The 24,091-nt window shown below is 36.9% G+C and overlaps 4 protein-coding genes across 4 annotated transcripts in view; 1 reads left to right on the forward strand and 3 right to left on the reverse strand.

Annotated features, from left to right (window-relative positions):
• The window catches only part of LOC107567230 (gastrula zinc finger protein XlCGF26.1-like), a 3,529-nt gene extending 3,125 nt beyond the window's left edge, over nt 1–404 (reverse strand). The window contains exon 1 of the mRNA XM_016252868.1: nt 366–404. Coding sequence (XP_016108354.1) covers nt 366–404 — 39 coding nt within the window. The remainder of the gene's footprint in view (nt 1–365) is intronic.
• A 1,974-nt stretch (nt 405–2,378) lies between these two features.
• On the forward strand, nt 2,379–7,263 carry LOC107567234 (zinc-binding protein A33-like). Its single transcript, XM_016252872.1, has 6 exons — nt 2,379–3,039; nt 3,594–3,689; nt 3,781–4,011; nt 4,103–4,125; nt 4,236–4,354; nt 6,324–7,263. The coding sequence occupies exons 1-6, from the start codon at nt 2,650–2,652 to the stop codon at nt 6,857–6,859; spliced, it is 1,395 nt and encodes a 464-aa protein (XP_016108358.1). The 5' UTR covers nt 2,379–2,649; the 3' UTR covers nt 6,860–7,263.
• Nucleotides 7,264–8,200: 937 nt separating this feature from the next.
• On the reverse strand, nt 8,201–18,470 carry slc27a1a (solute carrier family 27 member 1a). Its single transcript, XM_016252889.1, has 13 exons — nt 18,178–18,470; nt 17,856–18,023; nt 16,333–16,727; nt 16,092–16,256; nt 13,326–13,395; nt 13,134–13,225; nt 12,866–12,975; nt 11,359–11,568; nt 11,139–11,265; nt 10,635–10,772; nt 10,278–10,442; nt 10,033–10,179; nt 8,201–9,164 (listed from the first exon to the last, which is right to left on the reverse strand). Exons 2-13 carry the CDS (start codon nt 18,020–18,022, stop codon nt 9,007–9,009), a joined length of 1,944 nt encoding a protein of 647 aa, XP_016108375.1. The 5' UTR covers nt 18,023; nt 18,178–18,470; the 3' UTR covers nt 8,201–9,006.
• Nucleotides 18,471–19,967: 1,497 nt separating this feature from the next.
• ptger1c (prostaglandin E receptor 1c (subtype EP1)) lies at nt 19,968–22,367 on the reverse strand. The gene is made up of 2 exons (XM_016252870.1): nt 21,477–22,367; nt 19,968–20,216 (listed from the first exon to the last, which is right to left on the reverse strand). Exons 1-2 carry the CDS (start codon nt 22,365–22,367, stop codon nt 19,968–19,970), a joined length of 1,140 nt encoding a protein of 379 aa, XP_016108356.1.
• Nucleotides 22,368–24,091: the final 1,724 nt, after the last annotated feature.

Raw genomic sequence — 24,091 nt, forward strand, 5'->3', positions numbered from 1 at the left:
GATTTTAAAATGGCGTTGTCCCAAGTGGGTTGGAAGAGGGTGTGGGGGGGGGGGGGTAGGTTTTTCGATGTCCCAGTGCCTTGCATGTCAACGCGGCTTTTACAGTCTTTCAAAGGCCTGGGAGACACACAAAGCTCTGAGGCTGTCCTCGTTTCACAGTAGAGAATATGTGAGCAGCATGGGGACCCCTGACGAGGGGCATTGCCCCAAAACAGGGAGCCAACAAATCAGAGTGTATCCACTGGAAAAATTCACTGCATTCCACATGATTCTCAGAATTCATACAAAAAGCTAATTTTGTATACAGGATGTAAACAAATGAAGCTCATGACAAAGAAAGCATGATAACGTTTTATATATTGTACATCAAGGCGCTGAGGTTTACGACTAATCCCAAAGCACATCATTATCCAACTAATGAAAATGATTAATATTAACAAATGCTGTCTTCACATCAGATCTCAATCTGTGTCTGTGATCATTTACGTCCAGACGTCAAGTCTAAAGGTCAAGCGTCTGGAGTATGAAAAGGCACATATGGAGCGGAGATATTTTTATCTATAACACTTAGAACTGAAGACGCAATATCAGCTCATCTCAACAGAGAAAATGGAGGGTGATTCGCAGCTCTTAGAGGAAGACCCTTCTTGTTCGGTGTGTGGGGAAGTGTTCAGTGTTCCAGTGGTCCTTTGTTGTATTTTATGCGGGTGCAGCTTCTGTGAAATTTGCTGTCAGCAGTTTTGGGAGATGCAATGTCCCTTCTGCAGAAAAGAGGCCTCTGGATCCCATCTCAGAGAGTGCAGGGAGCAAAGACTGAAGGTATTAAATACAGCACAGCACAATGATAAAGATACAATAAAGACTGCATCAAATTGCTCAAGCTTATCCTGCTGAACAATGCATGAAAATAATCAGTAAATCTTATACTGAATATCTTTTCACTATCTTCTATAATCTAACTTATCTTTTAATTAGCAAACTTGTCAGTATGTCAACAACCACCAGCAACCTTGTTACACTCTCTTAAAGGACTTTCTTTATATGGATATTCTATTGGTAAATTCTCAGTTTCACAGGTCTGTGAAAACGTCTTTGTCCCTTGTCTGAATTTCTGAGTTTGGACACATTAACATTGTAAGTGGTCAGATTTAATTATGGATTATGGTAACATATGCACCTAATTTTTAATGTAAGAACAGGCATGGCCATTTATAACTTGAACGTGCGAAGCATTCAGGTTTCATTTGCTTCTAATTATTTTAGCTGTACAAAACAAGCTGGTATTACTTATCACATTATTTGAATGCATTCTTGTAATTATAAACACGCTGGCTTGTAGCTCAAATACATTTACAATTTACTGCACTTTGGCATTCTTTGGTATAAAATAGATATACATATATTCCTCCATTTACTTATAGAGCATAATAAATCGGATATCTCGTACATTCACAGAAAATAGCTTGCTTCCATGTTGCAAAATTGCTATTTCTAAGGCTCTAAGCCTCCACCGAACCACAATTAGAGTCATAATATTCAAATGTTTACTGTTTGGAATAGTTAATCTTTTATAAATACTTCATCTTTAATAGTAAAGCTGTTGGTTATTAGCTTATCTTCCAAGGAGTGGTTGTCCGTCCAAGAGCAAGGTGTCACCAAGAACTCTAGAGCAACTTCTAAAGATCTTCAAGCCTCTCTTGCCTGTATTTCATAAAAATAACTGGTCAAAAACAGTGGTGCTAGTTTGATGGTTTGGGAATGTTTAGCTGTATCAGTACCTGGACATCTTGGCATCACTGAAAGAACTATAAATTCTACTCTGTACCAGAAAACTATTCAGGAGAATAAAAGCCTCCTGTTTTTAAATTTAAGCTGAAGCCCAGCTGGTTTGTGTTCCAAAACAATGATCCCTAAAGAAAGCCGAACTTCTGAAATGGTCTAGTCACATTCCAGAATTAAACTCCAATGAAGTGTGGTTAAAGTGGCAGGATCTAAAACGCACAGCTCACGCTTCAACGCCTACAAACATCACTGAGCTGAAGCAGTTCTTCAAGCAGGAGTGGGCCAAAATTCCTCCATATAAATAACTACAGGAAACATTCGGTTGCAGTTATTGCTGCTAATGCGGATGCAACCAGATACCGGTTACACCTCCATTTGCAGTATTAACTGCAAATAGCGCTGAATGTTTTATAACCTTCTGCATGAACGATTTATCTGGTTGTGTTGTTGTTCATAAAGGGTTTTGGTTAAAGATCTGACAACATTCAGTGTAAAACAATGAAATCAGACGGGGGCAAAAACTTTTTCACAACACTGTTCTTGCCAGTTTTCTGTTTATTTCTCCTATCTTTTAATTTTTCTTATGAGGTGGCATATATTATTTTCTCCCAGAAAATCTTGACATATTCCCTCTTACGTCAATGCCGGGGTCAAATCACTCTCCAGGAGCTTGATGTTACATAATGTGATGTTTAGGCATTCATCAGAAGATATCATGTGTTGGCCTAGACCTTGCTTAGTGATGTATAGTCTGAGTAAATACGGCAGCCAATCAGAAGACAGATCTCCCAAGGGTAATCTTAAGTGGGAGGGAGAGCATAGTACCCCCTTGTGACCCAACTGGGCAATGAAGGGCTCAAAGGAACAATGGCCACAAAGCAGTCACACCTCGCAGAAGACCTGTCATGCCCCATCTGTGGAAGTATCCTGCAAAAGCCCGTAGTGCTGTTCTGCAGACATCGCTTCTGTAAAGTTTGTCTGGAGAGCCAGTGGAATGGTGGAGGATCTTGCGAATGCCCGCTTTGCTGTCAGCCATCATCTATGGGAGAGCTCATAGTCAATACCACGCTTGAGAAGACCTGCGAGGGCTTTCTGGAGCGCTGCAAAAATGACCCTCTTGCGTGCAAGGAGCACGGTGAGACCTTGACACTCTTTTGTTTGGAGGACCTTGAACCCACTTGTAGCAAATGCAAGTCATCTGCCAATCACCAGGGTCACAGGTTATATCCCTTAAATGAAGCTTCACATGACTGTAAGGTATGTCTACATACAGATTCATGGACACTTGCATCTATTTTTGACAGTTGTTTAGATGCAGTGTTGATTCCAATCTGTAGTTTCAACAGTTGTACTGCCAATTCAAGGACTAGAAGGAAACCAAAAAGTTTTTTTTAAATGAGAATAATCATTTGGACAACCGTCCCTTCTCTTTAGGACCTCAGAAATGGTTATTTATGGATTCTTGGCTGTGTTGATTATCAGTCTATTAATAGCGGTATGCTAGGGTTGAGGCCTCCTGGCAGGACTGAAACCAGATGCCCATGTGCTTAGTTTAGAGTTGATGAAAATACAGACTAGTATCTAAAAAATAATCCTCAAAAGAATCTAAAAGTCTTTAAAGGTCAAGACCAAGGATGGATTAGGGTTATGAGGCCCACTCATTTGCCATTGTTTTAGTCCCAAAGATATTTGACAGAAAAGTAAAAAAAAAGTTTGGGCCTCTCTAATGAATAACTAAACAGGTGTGTTTCATTATAGGCACATCTAATAATTACAAATCCCTTTTGCGTTATCATTTGTATTCACTCTAGGAGGAACTGAAAAATGCTTTGCAACCACTTCAGGAAAAACTGAAGCTCTTCCAAAAAGCGAAACTCACTTGTGAGCTAACAATAGATCATATTAAGGTATACTCATTTTGAATTTGCTTTGTTAATCAGATGAACTATAGAAAGAGACAAGTATATGATAGATAGAAAAGTGACGTTTTCATTACAGAGTCAGGAAGAGAACACGGAGAGGCAGATACGAGAGGAGTTTGAGTCGCTGCACCAGTTCCTGCGAGACGAGGAAGCATCCAGACTTACCATGCTAAAGCAAGAGAAGGATCAGAAAACACAGATGATGAGCTATAGGATTGAAGACTTGGAGAACGACATCACTTCACTTAGCAACACTATAAGAACTGTTGAACAGGAGATGAGATCTCAGGATATCCCATTCCTCAAGGTGAGCATTCCTAAAGGAATGACTTAAAAGCACAACTTACAGTTCACATGTTGCACTTTTAGTAATCTGCTTTTCTTGTTATTTAACCTAGAATTATAAAGACACCATAAAGAGGTATAAATCCTTTCTGTTATCAATTTTACACACATTTTTCCATCTAAATAGTATAATTTGCTTTGTGACCTAGACCCAGAATAACTCTGTATTCTTTGCTGTGTTGACAGAACCTGGCGTGTTCCCCAGGATCCAGAGATGACAACAGGTTCACTGCTTGATATAGCCAAACATCTAGGCTCATTCAAGTTTAAAGTCTGGGAAAGAATGATGGAAATCATTCAATATAGTGAGTATATTCAATATCAAACTACCAAGTCATTTTCACGTTTTCCACATTTATTTATGTCAATTTTAAATCACTAAGAAATATCCAGATCAAATTTAACCAAAAAGGAAATTTATTTTTTATCAAGACTAAACACAAAAATGGCCAGTATATCATAATGTAAAAAAACCACATTCACATGACTGTAATAATAATAATAATAATAATAATAAACTTAAATAAATACATTTATAAAAGTATGATTACATTTTATTTAAATTTCCCTTCTTACAATGTAATTATATATGTAAGTACTGAGTAAAATTAATTAACCACATGTATTTACTGTATGGTTAGGTGTAAGATAGGGGGTTGGTTTAAGGTTAAATTGTGTGTATAATTACGCGTAATTTATTGTTATTAATATAGTAAGTACATGTATCACGTAACAAGGACACTGTAAAATAAAGTGTTACCAAAAGTACACAAATGTTTTCATGGTAGTAATATGTATTGAATTTAATTCATGTTTTGAGGGCGGAATTGGATTAACTGTCAAGAAAATGATGTCAGTAATGTCATAATGCATCTATGAATTGAAGAACAGTGTTGGGGAAAGTTACTTTTAAAAGTAATGCATTACAATATTGCGTTACTCCCTAAAAAGTAACTAATTAGGTTACTTAGTTACTTTTTATGGAAAGTAATGCGTTACGTTACTTTTGCGTTCCTTTTTAAATCTGGGCAGGGCTTGCTTGTTTGTTTTTAATATAAAAAGTTCTTCTTTTACAAATGTAAAAGCCCTTTTCACAACAGAAGTGAAATGAATATGCCTCAGGCTGAAGGAAATGCAAATTCACGTCTGTACAGTAGAGGGCGCAGCTCAAACTAATTGCATGAAGAATATGACGCAGGAGAAGAAAGTTCAACATTATTCAGCAATAACAAAAATTAAACAAGCGTGTCATTTTTGCTTATTAGTATGGTTGAATTAGATAATCGAAGGTCTTATTTAATATTATTATTTATTTAATATTATTTAACATATTTAATTATTGCAAGTTTATATAATATTCTGAGTTTGCAATTGACTGTTTTTATTCATTTTGAGGAATACTGAATCTGTTTTTGTGCAGTGAGAAGAGTAAATAATGTTCATATTTAATCTAGAACTACAGTAACATCACAGCGCACACAACGCCTCTGCACTTACTTCCCATTTTTCTCAACATGGCAACACGAGAGCTGTCAGTCAAGACATGGGAAACAAAGTAACTAGCGTTACTTATTTGAAAAAGTAACTCAGATATTTCCTTCTAAATAAAAAAGTAATGTTACTTTACTAGTTACTTGAAAAAAGTAATCTGATTACGTAACGTGCGTTACTTGTAATGCATTACCCCCAACATTGTTGAAGAATATGACTTTTCTTTAAGTAAAAATATTATTATTATCATTATTTATTTAACACAGGTGCATCTCAATAAATTAGAATGTCGTGGAAAAGTTCATTTATTTCAGTAATTCAACTCAAATTGTGAAACTCGTGTATTAAATAAATTCAATGCACACAGACTGAAGTAGTTTAAGTCTTTGGTTCTTTTAATTGTGATGATTTTGGCTCACATTTTTGGTTAAAAAGACCTGGACGTTTCCTCACGATATTCATTTTTAAAGCAACTGTATGTAGTTTTGTGACTTTGGAATCCCCTACAATTAACTGAGTGGCATTCATTGTCGCAAATAACATTAGATAGTGTCACTTTCTGCCCTTTTCAAGGGATTTCATGCCTGCTCACCAAACTTTCATACTCCTAGATGGGAAGTATGGGAAAGAAACAGAAACCATTCAACTTATTAGAAGTCATTGTACCACCAAAATGATTTTGAAACTGATATTTCAAGACAAAAATGATTATACAGTTGCTTTAAAGAGACCACTTTGCTTGCTCCGCAACATTTCACCTTTCAAGCTATTCCTTTGTTGCAGCTCCAGTGACTCTTGATCCAAACACCGCGGCAAGCTGCTTCCTCCTGTCAGAGGATCTGACTACAATACAGTGCTGTTCTCAGACCATTAAACTCCCAGAAAACCCAGAGCGGTTCGATATAGGTGCAGAGGTGCTGGGCTACGAGAGCTTCAGCTCTGGGCGACACAGCTGGGATGTGGAGGTCAAAAACAACACCTACTGGGTCATCGGAGTTGCAAGCACATCTGTCAGCCGGAAGGGAAAGCACGTGTTGACCCCTGCAGAGGGATTCTGGACCATTAGGCTACGAAACAGAGAATATAAAGCCTGTACTGCCCCGTGGTCCCCGCTCACTATGACTAAGGAGCCACAGGTGGTGAGAGTCGTATTGGATATGAACAGGTCCAGGGTGACTTTCTACAACCCACGAGAGAGAACGCCTCTATTCACCTACACGGACATCGTCACTCTGAGAGCATTCCCATACTTCTGCAGCGCCTGTAAGGAACACCCATTGAAAGTGTTGCCAGCTTGGATCTCTATTAAGACAGACTGATGTGAAGAACGTCCCTCTCAGCGTTTCTTTCCTCAAGGCTCACCTCTCATGTTACATGGTGTGTGTGAGTGAGCTAGGATTGAAATAACCTTCAGTTCCACTTGTTTTGGATTTTAAAAACCTGATAGAGGATCTGGACAGCAAGGTGAATGTCATCAAAACTGTCAATGCCTAGATCACATTTTACTTGAGAGAAAATGAAATAAGGGGTGTCGAGACACCCATATTGACGATAATATTGACATTAAGAAAAATAAATATTAATATCATAGTAGTAGACTGTATTGCACCTCAACGCTGGTTGTAATTGTCATAAAATTGAAAAAGAAGACAAAGAGGATGCAGTGGCTGCATCTGAAATCACATTGCTTGCCAATTATATAGCAGGCGAAAAACAGCATGTGAAATGAGTTGTACGAGTTGTATAAAACAGCAGGCAAAAAGTACCCAGATGACCTGCTATTTGAAGTGTGCATCCAATGGACACTTTACTATCCCATGAGGCTACAGGAGAGGAGCTGTGAATGGCAGTGAAGCGACGCAACTGCTGGTAGGTCACATGACTATGACAACATGGCGAATATATGTCCAAATTACATTCATTTTATATTGCACTTTTTTAATGGATGCAAAATAATTACTTATTCAAAAGAAGTAACGGCTTAATGCAGCCAGCGTGTAGATACTACTGCCACCCAAAATCATGTCGGAGGAGATGACGGGTGAAAGCCAGACACTCTACCCACACCTGAACAAAGTTTGCTTTACCAGTATGGGCGTTTTTGGATTCCGTAAAAATACGTATTTTCAGTGCGATTCATTAAAGTTAAAGATGAATTTGACTGACTGCTTTAAAAAATAATTCTATAGACATTGCAGTTATACTGTTATCGAGAATTGTTTTGGTCATGATAATCGTGTAGTGAAAATCTGATATTGTGACAGCCCTAATAAGAATTAAATAATTTACATTTCAATGTTTTTGGATTTATATTTGAAAATTATATAAATATAGTGAGATACAAGAAACATTAAACATCAATGTAAGGACATTAAAATCAGAAGTGGGGAGTGTAGTGATATTATATATGATATAGTGAAATATGATATTGTAACATACCCTAATAAGAATTATAACATTTTTTTATTTAAAAAAAATTGTAAATCATTTTATTTAAATATGACCCTTACATTTGTTTGAGATTTAACAAAAAGTAAATGCCAGTGTCAGGATAATAACATTAGAAATTAGTGCAGTGAAAATCTGAATTTGTGACAGGCCAAGTAAGAATTACATTATTTAAAAGATGTTTGAATTGATTTATTTTAAAAATAGTAATTATAATATTTAAATATGACCCATCCTTCAACAACATGGAACGTTTATGTCAGGACATTACAATCAGAAAAGAGGAGTCTACAGTAAAAAATATTATTTATTAATTTAATCATTCAGAAGTCTGCAGTAAATGAATGTGATTACACGGTTTTAGCTTTCAAAATGTCTTTGTTCCCATATCAGTGTCAGGCATTTCATCTTGCCAAATCACACATGGGTAAAGCTTGAGGACGTCAAATCTAAGGCACTTTGTTGTGGCTCTTTACAATGATACTCTGTATCTTTCAGCGTTCTAAAAGTCACTTTGGAGTTAGGCATTTTAGCAATATTCATGTAGTAAAAATTTCAAGTCTGTTAGCATACACTCATTATCATAATTTCAGGTTCAAAAAGTAGTTATAAGTCTATTGTCAAAACCAGTCAGTGGAGTTTCATCTATCATACTGTTGGCTCTAGTGGTTGAGTTTTTTTTATTAAACTGGTTAAATTGGGAGTGCACATATATTTTGTCACCTGTACACTACCATAAAATCAGAATAACACATTAAAATAATTCTCTCTCACTGTCTCATCTATTGCATATCGGTTATTCAGTTTGTCATTGTGAAGACAGCTTATGTGTTCTAGTAGGCTACCAAACTGAAGAAACCTGTTCAAAAGCAATACTATTAATTAGCTCAAATGTAAATGCAAAAAGTGTCTAAATACTAGCAGAAGAAATCTGAGTGGGTTCTGTTGCATTGTGGTAACACTGTACGGTCACGGGTTAGAAGACCAGATAGGTTCAGACTACCTTTTCTTCTTTGTCTCAAAGGGATATGCTGCCATCTTCAAAAGCATTGTACAGCTCCTCGGTCACAAGCTCGTAACGGCCTACTCTGGAGTTCAGAAAGTAGATCTGGTCAGTTGTAAGCCGTGGATCGTATCCTTCCCTCTGCAATCTGGTCTTCTGAATTTTAAATGTTCCTGTGAATAGTTAAGAGTAGGAAATCAGCTCACAGCATGCATATTAATATTTTAGAAAATATGTTTTTTTTTCAGATTAACCATCATTAACGGCCATTATAGCCAGGTAGATTAAAAAACATTCAAGACCTAATCTAGATAAAAATAATAAAGCCCTATTCTTGCCCTAGTAACCATGACGATATTTAAATTTTATATAAAAAAAAAAAAGTAATTATATTTTATTTAAATAATATGACATATACATTTCTTTGTGAGATTCAACAAAAATTAAATGCACATGGCAGGACAGAAAAATCAGAAATGAGGAATGCAGTGCAAATCTGATATTGTGACAGCCCTAATAATAATATTTTAATTTAAAAAATGTGTAAATATATTTAAATTTGACCCATACATTGACCCCATACTTGTCTAAACAAAATACAGTAGAAATCTACAGTAATAATCAACATAATTCACAATGATACTCAATCATTTATTTTAATTTTACCTATGGTAATACATAGTCATTAACAGAAACCTTCACATTTTATACTAAAACATTTTAATACATGAGAAATGTTATGCAGAGATTTCTGTGAATATTTTTAAATGATGATGAGAAAACGATTCTTTAAAACAGTTTAGATAAGAGATGCCATTTAAACATCTCTTTCTTAATGCTCTCATATTTGCAATTTGTGAGACTAGGTTGCAAAAGTAATTGGTTTGAAACCTTAATAGCTCAATAAATGCTCATTAATCATTGTGATATACACAATGTTGCTTACTTTTATATCGCTTGCAAAACTACAGTGCATGTATGGCATAATACTTTACATATAATCCATTCCAGGCTGTATGGCATCTGGAGATCTTTCCTCACCTGTGGTATCTACACATGGGGAGATGCGTAGAAATATTGGCCGTGCGTATGGAGGAAGAGCATGCTGAACCTCTTTCAGGAAAGAATTACAGTTAAAGTTTCCTGTTGAGTCAGCGATGGCAGCCATTCCAGCCTTTCCCTCCACACCTATACACACACACACTGTATATGAGCATATCTAACATACACATTTGGAATTATGGGTCCTGGGAACTTTAGGACAAAAGTTGCTTAATCTTTCTCACCTGGAACATTTACTCCAAACACTGCTACATCAGTCTGTCCCAACAGGCTGCTCAGTGTTCCCTCCACTTCAGTAGTGGACACGTTCTCACCTTTCCAGCGAAACGTGTCACCACTTCGGTCCCGGAAGTACATGTATCCAAGCTCGTCCATAACTAAAACATCACCTGAAAGACACCATGCCAACAAACTAAGTTTACTGGGTAGTGCAACATAAACATGGGCTATATATCCCTAGAGTTCCTAGAGACACGGCTGGCAGCCAATTTCATAAGCTTAAAATGTGTTTGAGGGTGTTGAAGAAAAACAACAATATCAAGGGGAATAAAATGTTTCTTTGCAGTGTGTTAAAGGTGCACCTGACAGATAAGCAGAGTCGTTTTTCTTGAATACATTGTAGGCGATCTTCTTCCTGGTGGCATCCTGACTAGCATACCCATCAAACCGACGCAGAGGATCCTCCTGATTAATCCTCCCCACCAACAGCCCAGGCTCTCCTGTGAGTGGAAGTCGATACATGAAGAGAAAAATCCATGATAAGAGCACAAAAGAAATCTGTGGGAGGAAAATGACTATTGATTATCTTGTACATTGTTCCAGTCTGATGCACTCAAATAATAACCATTTTTAGTTGATAAGAGTGCTTGTGTTTTCTTTTCTTTTCTGTTTTTTTTAAACTAATTAAATGCCATTTAATTTGATAATTTACGTAACCCAATGAAAATACATTTTAAAATATCAAAATACATTTTGAAGCCACCGTATATTAGACTTCTTTTAGAAAGATTAGATTTAAAATGATGCGAAACCTATTTCATTAACATATATTCAGCAAACCAACTAGAACTTGGCTGTGAACGCACCAGGTCGGCAGGGCACACACAGTCCCTGCTTGTCCCGAACCAGTTCCATGGTTTCCTCGTTCACTTTCACCAGTCGGATGGGGTACACGTTTGGCAGAATGCGACTGTTAAACCCACAAGCTCCAACCTTCAGTGTTGAGAGTGAGTTTTTACCATTCAGTTACCTGTTACAACTGATAATTGCATATTTAACGTTCTCAGACCAACACTGATACTTGACCTTGCCATCCATATTGGCAATGCTGCAGTTACACTCGGTGGCTCCATAGAACTCGCCGATCTGTTTTACTCCAAAACGCTCCACGAAAGCCTCCCACACGCTCGGCCGCAGCCCATTTCCCACGGCTAAACGCACCTGGTGCTGTCGCTCAGAGGGGCGCACAGGCTGGGACAGCAAGTAACGGCAAATCTCGCCTATGTACTGCACAACCTGCAAGAAAGGGAGAAAAACCAGACTGTTGTAAGAGTACGAACCATCCATCCTGAGCTGTTTATTTTTATTACTCTGTTTACTCATTCATTAACAATTAATCGTTAAGATACTTATGAATAAATCATGCTCCAGATCTATTATTTAAAAGAACATAAAAAAGCAACTCTTTAAAAAAAAATTACTTGTTTTTTCTTCTGTTTTCAATTCTATATTCCAATACATTTTGATATATTTTGAGGGCATTATTTAAAATTAATGTCAGGTTCATATCTTCCTCCCACCAGCCACTAAATGAGCGACGCCTTGTTGTTCCTTCACAATAAGGCAAAATCTCACTTTCCAAAACTTTCACCCTCTCTGTTCCTCTCTGGTGGAATGAGCTCCCAAACTCTACCCGAACTGCTGAGACCATCACATTTTTCAAAAAGCAGATGAAGACACCTCCTCCACAAGCACTTAACCACTCCAACCTTACACCAATGCACACACACACACACACTCAGACTCAGACTCAGACTCTCACACAAACAAAAACACACACACACAGACACAGACACAGACACAGACTCAGACTCAGACACAGACACAGACTCAGACTCAGACTCAGACTCAGACTCAGACTCAGACTCAGACTCAGACTCAGACTCAGACTCAGACTCAGACTCAGACTCAGACACAGACTCAGACACTCACACAAACAAAAACACAAACACACACACACACACACACACAGACACAGACACAGACACAGACACAGACACAGACACAGACACAGACACAGACACAGACACAGACACAGACACACTCTCCTCTTCTCTAGCTTTCGTGCCAATCTAGTTTTTCAAATAAACCTGGCATTGAATATAATGATTATTGTTAGCTCCTTGACAGATTGCTTTTGTTCCTCTTTTTTAAGTCGCTAAAGTGTCTGCTAAACCCATAAATGTAAATGTAAATAACCAACAAACAAACAGAAAGCCATTCTGTCATTATGTGACAAAATAACCATGCAAAAGTAACTAATTTCATATAGAGGTTGGTGACCCCCACACCTCAGCATGTCTCTTTAAAATATAAAATAAATATCATTTTATTTTAGCATTTAGTTCAGCATCAAACCCAAGAAAAGCATGATTTTTAAGACAAAAACTTTTCACCTTAAAAATACAATTGAGAAAAAAAAATTAGTTTTGAAAAAGATGTCTGCTAAAGTATTTAAAGTATAAGGAAAATATAAATTGCTCATTAAAGTAAATATTTGTTGATTCTGATAATGACCCAATAGGTGACTTACAGTGCAGTTATGTTTGATGCAGTCTTCCCAGAAGCGACTTGCAGAGAACTTCTTCTTGACCACCACGGTTATGCCGTGAATCAGACACTGGCCCACCCCCATAATATTACCTGTTAAAGAGTAAATTCAACAGACGTACAGCATGCGCCGAGCTATTTGTAAAATCTGCAACTGTATGTTTGAAACCAACAACTTCTGACAGCTTACAATGTCTTCATAGAAAGACAAGGAGTCTGTAAAGTTAGCAACTGTGACATGTACAATATACCTGCTGAATGGTAGAGGGGTAAACAGTCATAGATGATGTCGTCTGGCCGCATTCGAAAAGAATGGTATCCGAAAGCAGCAATCCTGTAATATCTAGGAAATAGAAGCAGTTCATGAAAGCTCAATTCAAAAATGGGCCTAAAAGTATTTCTCTCAGTGATTTATGTATGTGATGTGGCTGCGAGCAGGTTACCGACTGTGCACCACTATAGCAGCTTTAGGGAGTCCTGTGGTGCCAGAAGTGTAGATATAGAACAAACGATCTGTGAGAGAAAGGGGAAAAAGTGTCGGCTAAATTAATAAATGTAAAGCAAATGCAAATGTACAACATATGACATGGGTGATACCTGGACTACTAGTTTACTGCTAACTGTCTAGCATGCAGGATTTACTATGTTTAAAAACATAAACATAATATACAATAAGAAATTATGAACAGTTCATAATATTTAATTCAGCAGGTTCCATCCTTTTATCATCACACTATTAAATATGCCAACATGTCTTAACTATTAGCAGTCAATTTAATTAAAAATGTAATTAAAAAACAAAAGATACAATTGAAATGACCTTTAGGTAATTTTTTCACACTGGGAATGGAATGCATGATTGATAAAGTAACAACTGTTGTGCACACTACTGTTCAAAGGTTTGGGATTATTAATTTCAAATAAATGCTGTTCTTTTGAACTTTCTATTCATTAAAGAAACCTGTATTGAGCAGCAAATCAGATCATTAAGTTAATCATTAATCACTAGAATGATTTATGAAGGATCATGTGACACTAAACATTGACATTTATTAAACTTATAATAATTTTGACATTCATTTACTTAATATTATTATAAAAGCAATAGCATTTTATGTTGTGTTGTAGTATCAAACATTGCATTTCTATATGCTAATCTGACATTTTTAAATTCTGAAACATTCTAACATTATGCTATTCTGACATTCAAATATTTCTTTGTCTATATTTTCTGTCTGACTCTTGCCTTTCTCATTCAGATGCTTGTCTTCAATCAGATTATTGTCTCGTATCATCAAAAGAGCTCTTGACAGAATTGAGGACCACTTGATAGATCACCGTCACTTCACACAAGTGGATACATTTATTTGAGCTGATAGATCTCTGTGACTTGCAAATTAAAAATCTAATTAATATGGTACCTTGTGACTGATTCAGGGCTATTATGCAAAGAAACCAGTTCCACTGCCAGCAGCACATTCTGAAGTGTTCTTATAACGACTTGTGTAACAGGTAATCAAACATATTTTCTAATGAACTGAGGACAAATGCAGTCTTGGAGAAGTGGAATACTTTCTTATAGGAAGGGAAGACATCAAAAATATACTTTACATACTAATAACCGACAATAAACACAACTAGCCACCAGGATAAACAGACATGTTTATACACCATTCTAATACTGACTGTCTGTCCACCATATAGACTTTAAACTAATTGTCTAGAAGTTTCTAACTTACCTCCATAAAAACTTTAATAATAGCCCACAACAGACAATTTTGCTACAAAACTGCAACAGCGGAGATCGTAAAAGTATGAGAGATGAAATAAATGTAACACTCCAATGCGCTGATAGTCAAAGTAATGGGCACATAAAGACGCTAATAATGCCACCTGATCCATCCATCAGACGGTTCATTTGATTCCTCGCTGAATAAACCTCTACAGCACGAGGGTCAAACTCATTTGAACCATGCAGGCCACTTTTTTTTTAAAAATGGTTACAACTTGGTGTTCCCGTAGGATAAAAAGATGTGGGTTTACACGCAACAGAAAAAATGAACAGATATCTGACCTTCTGTAGCTAAAAAAAATTATATTTTGAATGTATCATAACCATTTACAGGGGTCAAGAAAATTTTTTTCCCCCATTATTCTATAACATTCCGAGGTCCACTTATAATGTTGGTACATTAAAAGCAGTCATAATTTAAAAATAAATGGACTTTTTTTTACCCTCTGTTTCGAACAATGAATGCTTTCATCACAGCAAACAAAATGTAGACAATATAAATATGAGATTCATTTTGCATTGCAGAAGGTCTCTGTGATTTTAACAGGGGTTTTGGTGAGAGCAAGACTCAAGCTGAACTGAAGAGATCGAGTAATCAAATATTAGCCATTTTGTTGTGTTTTTTAGTTGTTTTTAAATGTCTATATAGTTTTTATTAAGTTTGAATTATTTTAGTACTTAAAATGAAAATATTGCCTCAGCCACTAGCTGAAATAAACGTTTTCAGTTAATGTTTTAATCCAAAAGTCATGAAAATGTTTTAGTTATAATAACCCTTGTAACACTTATAAGAGGAACGTTCTTTGATCGCTTTATATAATCGCAATTTGAATATCAGTTTTTTTCATGCTACTGAAAGGAGCAATGTGAATATGACTGTTATGCTTAACGAATAAACAAAATAAACAATTCTGAGACAGAACAGCTAACTGCATGAGTCCTTACATATCAAAACAATAATTTATCACAGATCAAGGTTTATAATTAACATGCTTGCGTGTTGCAGCATTACAGTCCCGTCCATTTTTCACTAAAAGTGTGTTTGTGTCCAAGGTATGCAAAGACAATGTTCTTCCACAACTAAAATCTGCACAGCTGGAAAATCTATATCTAAATCTATTTTTATTCCAAGTGTTGCTGTTGTGGTATCTCTTACTTCACAAACATACGCAAGAGATGAAGATGCGTTGATCTGTGCCTGAGAAGGAAGCTTTACTTCAATAATAGCTGTTTTCTAGTTACTTGCGATATGTTTTTAAGGAAAATTTGATTTACCAATTCATGACCCTTTTAATAAATTAAACATCGTTGTTCCTAAAATCATTCCAGACTCCTCCACGAGCCGTATCTGACCCATAATCCATGTGTTTGACAACTCTGCTCTACAGCTAAAACCTTGTAATACTGTAAAACTCACCGCTGAAGCCCTTGGACACAGTACAGGATGGTGGGTGTCGAGGGGCAGATGCCAGAATGGAGTCAAGGGGGTGACATTTCAGAGCGGCCATCTGGTGTGGTCTGAGGTCTCCCGTGCTGAACCGCACCATGGTCTCACTCAAAGAGAAGCTCACTTCAGACATGGCTACATACACACAGGGAGGCATGTGCAATTAGTTGCATGATCCAGGTAAAAGCCAAAGTGAATGCTGTAGACTCACCATCTGCTAGCTCTGCTCCAAAAACCAGAGCTCGGGATTCTGAAACACCCATACAGTGCAGGAGCGAATCCCGTCGGAGGTTGAAGTTGATGAGTGCAGCCTCCACGCCTACTTTAGCCAAGCCGAGCCAGAGCGCCACTTGGAGCGGCCGGCTCTCCATGAATAGTGCCACCACATCTCCTGAGGTCCAGCCCTGGCTCAGTGCCCAGTGGGCCACAGCATTGGAGATCTGATCTAACTGGGAGAAAGTCCACGTTTCCCCAGTGGCTTCATACACAAGCGCAGGCTTGTCTGGGTGCCGAGCCACGGTTTTGGAAAAGATGGAGGGTATGGTGTTTCCGTTACGAATATGAAGCCATAATGCCAGTTTAACCCTCAGCAGCACGTAAAGACCACTGATGGACAAGAAGAGGAGAAATCGGTTAGTCATTTTCACATCTTTCATAGCTCTCATTTGAATACTCAAAGTCGCCGTTAATAAGTGTTATTAAAGGTTCTGTCACATATAACTCTAAATTTTTGTGCCCAAAATCTAGTCATTTCAATAGGAATCTACCCAATTGAGAATTCTGTGTGAGAAGGAAAGATTTCCCCATGCATATTCCACAGGATTATGTTAATGTGGCCGCACATTGACAGCAGTTCTTTGGTTTCATAACCAAATTTGCACCGATTTGCCAACCACTCAAAGTTGGCACAAAACAGACATTGTGACATGAAGAGAAAGTTATTACATTACGCGTGGATATTATGCATGAACAATTGCACTGGACTGGACTATTTACAACAAGAGCAGTGACATGCATAAAAAAATAAACAGGGTAAATTTTTATCACATGCTGACTTGAAATTTCAAAGTTTCACAGAAAAAAAGGTGTCATACATGTTTAGTAGACAGTGAGTAAATTATGATAGCATTCTTCTTTTTTGGTAAATACTTAATTCACATTGTGATGTGCATCAGAGTAAAATGGATTATCGAAAAGAAAAACAACACAGGGCGGGGACGTGGTTGTTGATTGGAAGGAAGCAGATTTGAACGTGAGCTTGCAGTCAATTGTAAGGGTAAGGAGCTGAGATTATAGTCCGGCATAAGTCACCAGAGAGAAGTCTGTCATTTCACCAGAAGATGAAGACATTTTGTTCATTACATGGCCCAAAAAAATTCTAAAAATGAAACATGCACAATAAAATGCATTTAGAAAATAGGGTACATTTCCGATTTTAGGGTAAAATGCTGACTTTAAAAGAACTTCTGCTGAAAATAAATAAATACATACATACTGAAACCAGCCTAAGATGGTTGGCTGGTTTAAGCTAGTTTGCCAGCATGGCCAAGTTGGTTTTAGCTGGTCTCTCAGTCTGACCAGCTAAAGAAGTGGTTAAAACGCCTGCAAACCAACTATGACCAGGTTGGAAGACCAGCTAAAACCAGCCAACCAGCTTAGGCTGGTTTCAGTGTTTTTTTCCTCAGCAGAACACAGTTTGCAGTTGATGTGAGATCCAAAATATCAGTCACTCACTTGATGTCCCTTTTAGCCGTACGAACCACCACATACAGGTACCGCCAGCCTCCTGTTCCTAAATAAACACCCAGACCTGCTGCGAGGCTCCAGGACCAGGATGCCCCAAACAGACGGAGCAGGCCCAGGGAACCCAAGGACAGGGAGCCACCCGCCACATAGTGCATCCTAAAACAGGTACATGCTGAACATCACTTTTCATTCCCAAACACAGCAGCGAAGCAAAGTCTCCATTTAGATATTCACACAACGTGTGTGAAACACTGTCTGCTGATGGTTTATGGCGGTGTCATAAAGCAATAAAACCGTCATGAAAGCTTACCTATGGTAGAGAGATATATAGTTCAGCCAGCCCTGATCTGTCAAGACATGGGACGACCTTGCTGTACGGGTAGAGGTTGACTGACCACAGTTAAGTCCAAACTACTGACCCCTATGTCAATAACACGAGCGTCCGAGAGCACAGAGGGCGGGAGAACTTGCTACGACAGTCTGTTATATTCAGAAGCACACTATTCAGTAAGTATCTTCACTTCATGTGCAGCACCTTTTCAACAAACTACGTGTTTACTAACAACCACTGACTGTTTGGGGGAACATGATTGAAGCCGGAGTTGGTGAGAAAGCTTTTCAAAATGGCTGAGGAGAGTGTTTTTTTCACAATAAAAGTGTGGAGTTCGTCGTATCATTGATAGTACTGTTAAAAATGAACTGATAGTTCGTTGTTTATGATGTTATTTACCATTTTTATTTACGTACTTTTACACGTAAACAACGTGAAACACACAACCGACATTTTTTAAACGACATAAAAAAAGCAAGTCAATTTTTTTAATCAACAGAATGCATTTATATGAACATTAAAGCCATCACTGTCACTTTCATGCACAACATTTTGTGACAGTAAATAACAGGTTTAGTGCTAAAGTACCTGCACCAGTTAAAAACCAAAACATGTTTTTCACTAAGTACCAAAGTAGAAAATATGCTAATAATAATGCTAATAATTTATTACTATCATTTATATTTTATGTTGTAATTATACATAATTATAAAGTAAATCACAATAAAAGTGTGGAGTTCGTCGTATCATTGATAGTACTGTTAAAAATGAACTGATAGTTCGTTGTTTATTATGTTATTTACCATTTTTATTTACGTACCTTTACACGTAAACAACGTGAAACACACAACCGACATTTTTTAAACGACATAAAAAAAGCAAGTCAATTTTTTTAATCAACAGAATGCATTTATATGAACATTAAAGCCATCACTGTCACTTTCATGCACAACATTTTGTGACAGTAAATAACAGGTTTAGTGCTAAAGTACCTGCACCAGTTAAAAACCAAAACATGTTTTTCACTAAGTACCAAAGTAGAAAATATGCTAATAATAATGCTAATAATTTATTACTATCATTTATATTTTATGTTGTAATTATACATAATTATAAAGTAAATATATAAACGTTTTTAATTTTTAAAGCAGCATATTAAGCCAAGATTGTAGCATCCATGTCATAGCCTACTTCAATTTTTTGTATATATATATATTTATTTAGCTATAACTGTAATTTTAGTAAACTGTAAGGTCAACCCTTGTGAAAAGGAAGTACACTTTAGCATATTTCTAACGGAAATAAGTGTACTTATTACGGAAATAATAAATAATATAGCTACTATAAAAGAATAAAGTGCAATAATACTGAATATTTTCAGACATTTAATAGCAGGCTAACTGAATTGTTAATTTATATAAAATGCAATCAGCTGAACTTTAGCTCAACACATCAGAATAACAAGTTTTTATTAATAAAACATGAATAAAAATTAATAAAACATAATGATGTAAAATGTACTTTAAAGTAAAACGTTTAAAGTTGGCATTATTACAAATTGCACTTTTTAAAGGTGTAGCTACTTAAACATAGTCATGAAAGTGTTCTCTCTCTAAGTACACTTAAGGGACCTTTTATTTCATTTAATTTCATTTTTATATACTTTTAAGATTTATTCTTTTTTTTTACAAGGAAAAATAATAATTTTCACACAGTATTTTTGATGAGTGACCACACGTAAACATATTCGAAGTGAAACAAGTCTGTAATCAGTGTAAACTAATCTGCTTTCTGTGCGAGTCTCTGTAGGAGCTGCTCTGTGTGAACAGGACTCTGTCTGGCTGCAGCAGCTGAAGGAGTCGGCGCAGAACCGCTCGCCGCAGGAGGATGTAAACCCACGGGTCCAGAATCTGGTTCCAGCTCGCCAAGCGCAGAGCCAAGAGAAGCAGCTTCTCACACTGGGGCCTTGGCCTTCTGATTCCTTCATAAAACCTGCTAACGGATATGAGGATGTAAATCTGTGAAACGAAGAGGAAAATGGTCAAACAGTCTAGTCCAGTTCATCAAATGCACAACACCTCACAATGTGAAAATGTATAGTATTTTTAACGGTAAAAGACTGTAAAAACTTGTTAGTTGGTTAATGGTATGTTCCCGTATACTATCCACCTTAGTTTAACATTAGGGTGCAGCCATTTCTTGAATGTGCGAAGCTTCAGGTGTCATTTGCTTTTAGTTATGTTAGCTGTACAAAACAGGCCGTTATGCTGCTTGATGCTTCAGAGTGGTATTTTTTTTTTAAATCATATTATTTTAATGTATTGTGTTAATTATAAACGCAATGGTCTGTAACACAAATAGTTTTATGTTTATTTATTTAGTTATTTACCTGTAGCGCCCAATGAATCAGAAGTCTGGCACATTCACAGAAAATAGCTTACTTCAGCTTTGGAGAATAAGGTTGTTATATGGTGGAAAAACTGTAAAAACAAACTAACCGGACATTTCACGTAATTTTTCACTAAAATACTGCTAAGTTTACAATGTCTGGAAGGGCAAAATAATAATCATCTAATCATATAGAAGGAAATAATGTAAATTGACATTGACATCCTACTGAAAAAAAACAAAACAGATAAAACCAGCCTAAGCTGGTCAGGTTGGTCTTAGCTGGTTTAAGATGGAAGTAGCTGGTTTTAGCTGGTCTCCCAGCCTAACCAGCTAAGACCAGCCTGACCAGCTAAAGAAGTGGTCAAAACCCCTCTAAAACCAGCCTGCTGACCAGCTATAACCAGCTTAGGCTGGGGTTTTTTTCAGCAGGGACACTTAACATTTGATGTTTTTTCATTCAAATTACTGTTTCTTCTTAGTTTTTCTCATCAGTTAGATACATTAGGGTTTATATTACATCTTTTGTTGTTAATTCAATGTGTATGTATTGTATTATTTTAGTGTAGTGTTACCATGATGGTGTTTTTAGTTTGTGTGTATGACATATGTACAGTGTTTATATATATATATATATATATATATATACCTCAGAAAATATACTTTTTCATATCCCCCTGTGTTTTGTCAGTTAACGTAATGTCAGTTAATGAATTACATATAAGTTTGTTTTTTGTTTGTTTTACTGTAAATGTAAGTTCAATATGTAAAAAAAATACCACATTTCTTATGGTACAGTTATAGCAACCATTTAGTTCTAGCAACCAAGCAGACTGGCATTTTTTTATGTAAATTTCACAGATTCTATTTGATTTTTACAGTGTACTCACAAGAAAAGGACTCCAGCAGACACAGGAGACCACTGTTATGGCAGCCAGCTGCGTCATCATCTCCACATCCAGGGAGTGCAGAGACGAAGCTGAGAAGGATCCATGTCTCCGAGCAGCGCTTGACTTAACACTGCGGTCCTTAAATCTTGCCTGGAACAACTTCAGTCCACTTATAGTATTAGACACAACTGAGACGGTTAGTGTTACAAGCCCCAGTGTGGAAAAAGCCAGAGAGAGGCTGGCATCAGTGATGGAGATCAGACTGTTAACAGGTAAGAAACACCAGGTGCCAGGGAACTGTGGTTTGTAATTGCCCACGTTTAGCAGAGGGAGTCCTGCCAAAATGAGGGCCATGAAGGTGATCAGCAGCATGGTGAGGCGGACGCGTGTCATAGTGACAACCGCCGGGTGCAGGAGAGGTTGTGTTATGCCTATGCAGCGCTCCACTGCCATCGCACTCCCTAGCAGCAGAGGGCAAAGGCCGAAAAACACCATGCAACTGCCAAATAATTTGCAGTAAACGTGTGGAGGCTCCATTATTGCTGCCGCCCCGTGATGCTTCACCCTCCCAAGATGGAGGTGAAGTGCCAAAGCCCCTGTGATCACATGACCGGCCAGGTCGCTTAGAAGCAGGGCTGAAGCCAGCAGTAGAAACGGAGCTTTGGCTCGTCGGCGGAAGCGGGCGTAGGAATGGGCTAGGATTGCTAGTGCGGTTAGATTAGAGAGTGCGCCAAGGGTCATGGTGAAGTAGGACATCCCAAATGCTGGAGGGTTAACCAGAGCTGGAGATGTGGAGTTTAAAGTTTGGTTGTCAGGACAGACAGTTGTGAGGTTATAGTCTCTAGAGTTCTGGCATTTAACAGGAAAGGAAGAAGTAAAAAGATTATCCATGGTGTGACAGTCAGGAAATCCTTATAGGTGAGTGTGGTCACAGGAAGCTGTGATGAACGTTTCTCTTCAGGGATGCTCCTGCTAGGAGCTTTATTGCAACTGTGGTCAGCAAGAAGGGATTCATCTACTATTGCTGCAAGTAGAATAATTCAAAGAGAGCAATTCAGACTCTGTATTCACAGCTGAAGTCTACATTAAAATTCAGGACTGTTGTAAAATTCATACTTGAGGAAAACACTGGCACCTTTTACATAGCAAAATGTATGCTGGCTCACTGAATGTGTCCCAATATGTGTCCAATTTTTACTAACAGGAAGACACAACAGAATAAGCTTGGCATAAGAACGGAATAATTTCAATACAAATGTGACATTAAAAATGTTAAAAAGTTGTTTGAAAAAAAATTAGATTTTTTAATTTGGAAATCAGTTATATTCACCTCATTGAAAGATGGATTTACCTACACCAGTGTTATTTTAGTATATACTGGATTATATTTTTTATTAATATGTTAATTTAGATTTTATTTTTATATTTACTGTTTTTATATTCATCATTTTAGTTTTTATTACATTTTAGTTTTTAGTTTTAGTTCATTTACTTTTTTATTTTTTTTTCAATAAAATAAGTCTAGTTTTTATATTTTATTTGTGTTAATGTTTATTTTATTTCAAGTAATGAAAATGTTTTATGGTTTTAGTTAATGATAACTTTATACATTAAAAATATTTTGGCTGTACTGTAACAGATGAACAATGCTACATTTAATTAAACATAAAAAGTACAATGAAGTGTTGTTTATTTTTATTGATTCAAGGCCATTTGCCAGGAGGAAAGTAGCCCGGTCCCCTTCTGCTATGCCAAAAATCCTTTCATTATCCTTTCCCTCCAACACGTTTCTCACCCTCTGCTGTCTTAATTCACGCTGTTGTCATGTTCTCTCCCCTGAATCGGTTTGTTTGCTAACATTAGATTTGTTCTGCGAGGCACAAGTTTCTGTTGTGTGTTCACAGTGGTTCTCACCTTATTGCTAGTGTTGAACTAACATTAACAAAATACAAAGTGAAATTACTTTTATCTCAAGGGACAATTGCTAGCTGTTCTGACTCATAAAATAGTCTTCCGTGATATAATATAGTTTAAAATGACCAAATCAGCCTGACTACTTTTTGATTTATAACCAGCTTTATAACAGAGGCTTTTACCAAAAGCAGTTTACAAATGGAAATAGTACAAGCATAAGCATTTAAAAACAGTAGAATAATTCAAAAAGAGCAATTCAGACTCTATATTCACCGCTGAGGTCTACATTAAAATTCAGGACTGGAATCATATTTGAGGAAAGGCACCTCTACATAGCAAAATGTATGCTGGCTCACTGAATGAAATGATTTTATCTCAAGGGGCAATTGCTATAGCTGTTCTGACCCATAAAACTGACTTCCGTGATATAATATAGTTTAAAATGACCAAATCAGCCTGACTACTTTTTCATTTATATACAGCTTTCAGAGACTTTTAAAAACATAAAGCATTAGATGACGATACCGGACATTGTTTTTAAACGTTAACATTTTGAAATAATTTAAGGGTAACACTTTACTAAGGTCCCATTGGTTAATGCATTAACTAAAATCAACCAACAAAGAGCAATACATTAATCTTTGTTAACATTAGTGAATAAAAATACATCTGTTCATTGTTAGTTAATGTTAGCTCAGGTC

The sequence above is a fragment of the Sinocyclocheilus grahami genome, unplaced genomic scaffold (assembly GCF_001515645.1).
Source record: "Sinocyclocheilus grahami isolate Dianchi unplaced genomic scaffold, SAMN03320097.WGS_v1.1 scaffold1136.1, whole genome shotgun sequence".
NCBI classification, from domain to species: domain Eukaryota; kingdom Metazoa; phylum Chordata; class Actinopteri; order Cypriniformes; family Cyprinidae; genus Sinocyclocheilus; species Sinocyclocheilus grahami.

Bases quoted from the DNA above. Each gene is read 5' to 3' on its own strand.
- slc27a1a (XM_016252889.1), bottom strand. From the start codon at position 18,022: ATGCACTATGTGGCGGGTGGCTCCCTGTCCTTGGGTTCCCTGGGCCTG. The intron at 16,728-17,855 runs GTGAGTGACTGA...CTTGTCCATCAG, and splicing joins ACGGCTAAAAGGGACATCAA to TGGTCTTTACGTGCTGCTGA. The intron at 10,180-10,277 runs GTGAGAAAGATT...GTGTGTGTATAG, and splicing joins GTTTGGAGTAAATGTTCCAG to GTGTGGAGGGAAAGGCTGGA.
- LOC107567234 (XM_016252872.1), top strand. From the start codon at position 2,650: ATGGCCACAAAGCAGTCACACCTCGCAGAAGACCTGTCATGCCCCATC. The intron at 4,012-4,102 runs GTGAGCATTCCT...TATTTAACCTAG, and splicing joins AGGATATCCCATTCCTCAAG to AATTATAAAGACACCATAAA. The intron at 4,355-6,323 runs GTGAGTATATTC...CCTTTGTTGCAG, and splicing joins GATGGAAATCATTCAATATA to CTCCAGTGACTCTTGATCCA.
- ptger1c (XM_016252870.1), bottom strand. From the start codon at position 22,367: ATGGATAATCTTTTTACTTCTTCCTTTCCTGTTAAATGCCAGAACTCT. The intron at 20,217-21,476 runs GTGAGTACACTG...TTCGTTTCACAG, and splicing joins TCTGCTGGAGTCCTTTTCTT to ATTTACATCCTCATATCCGT.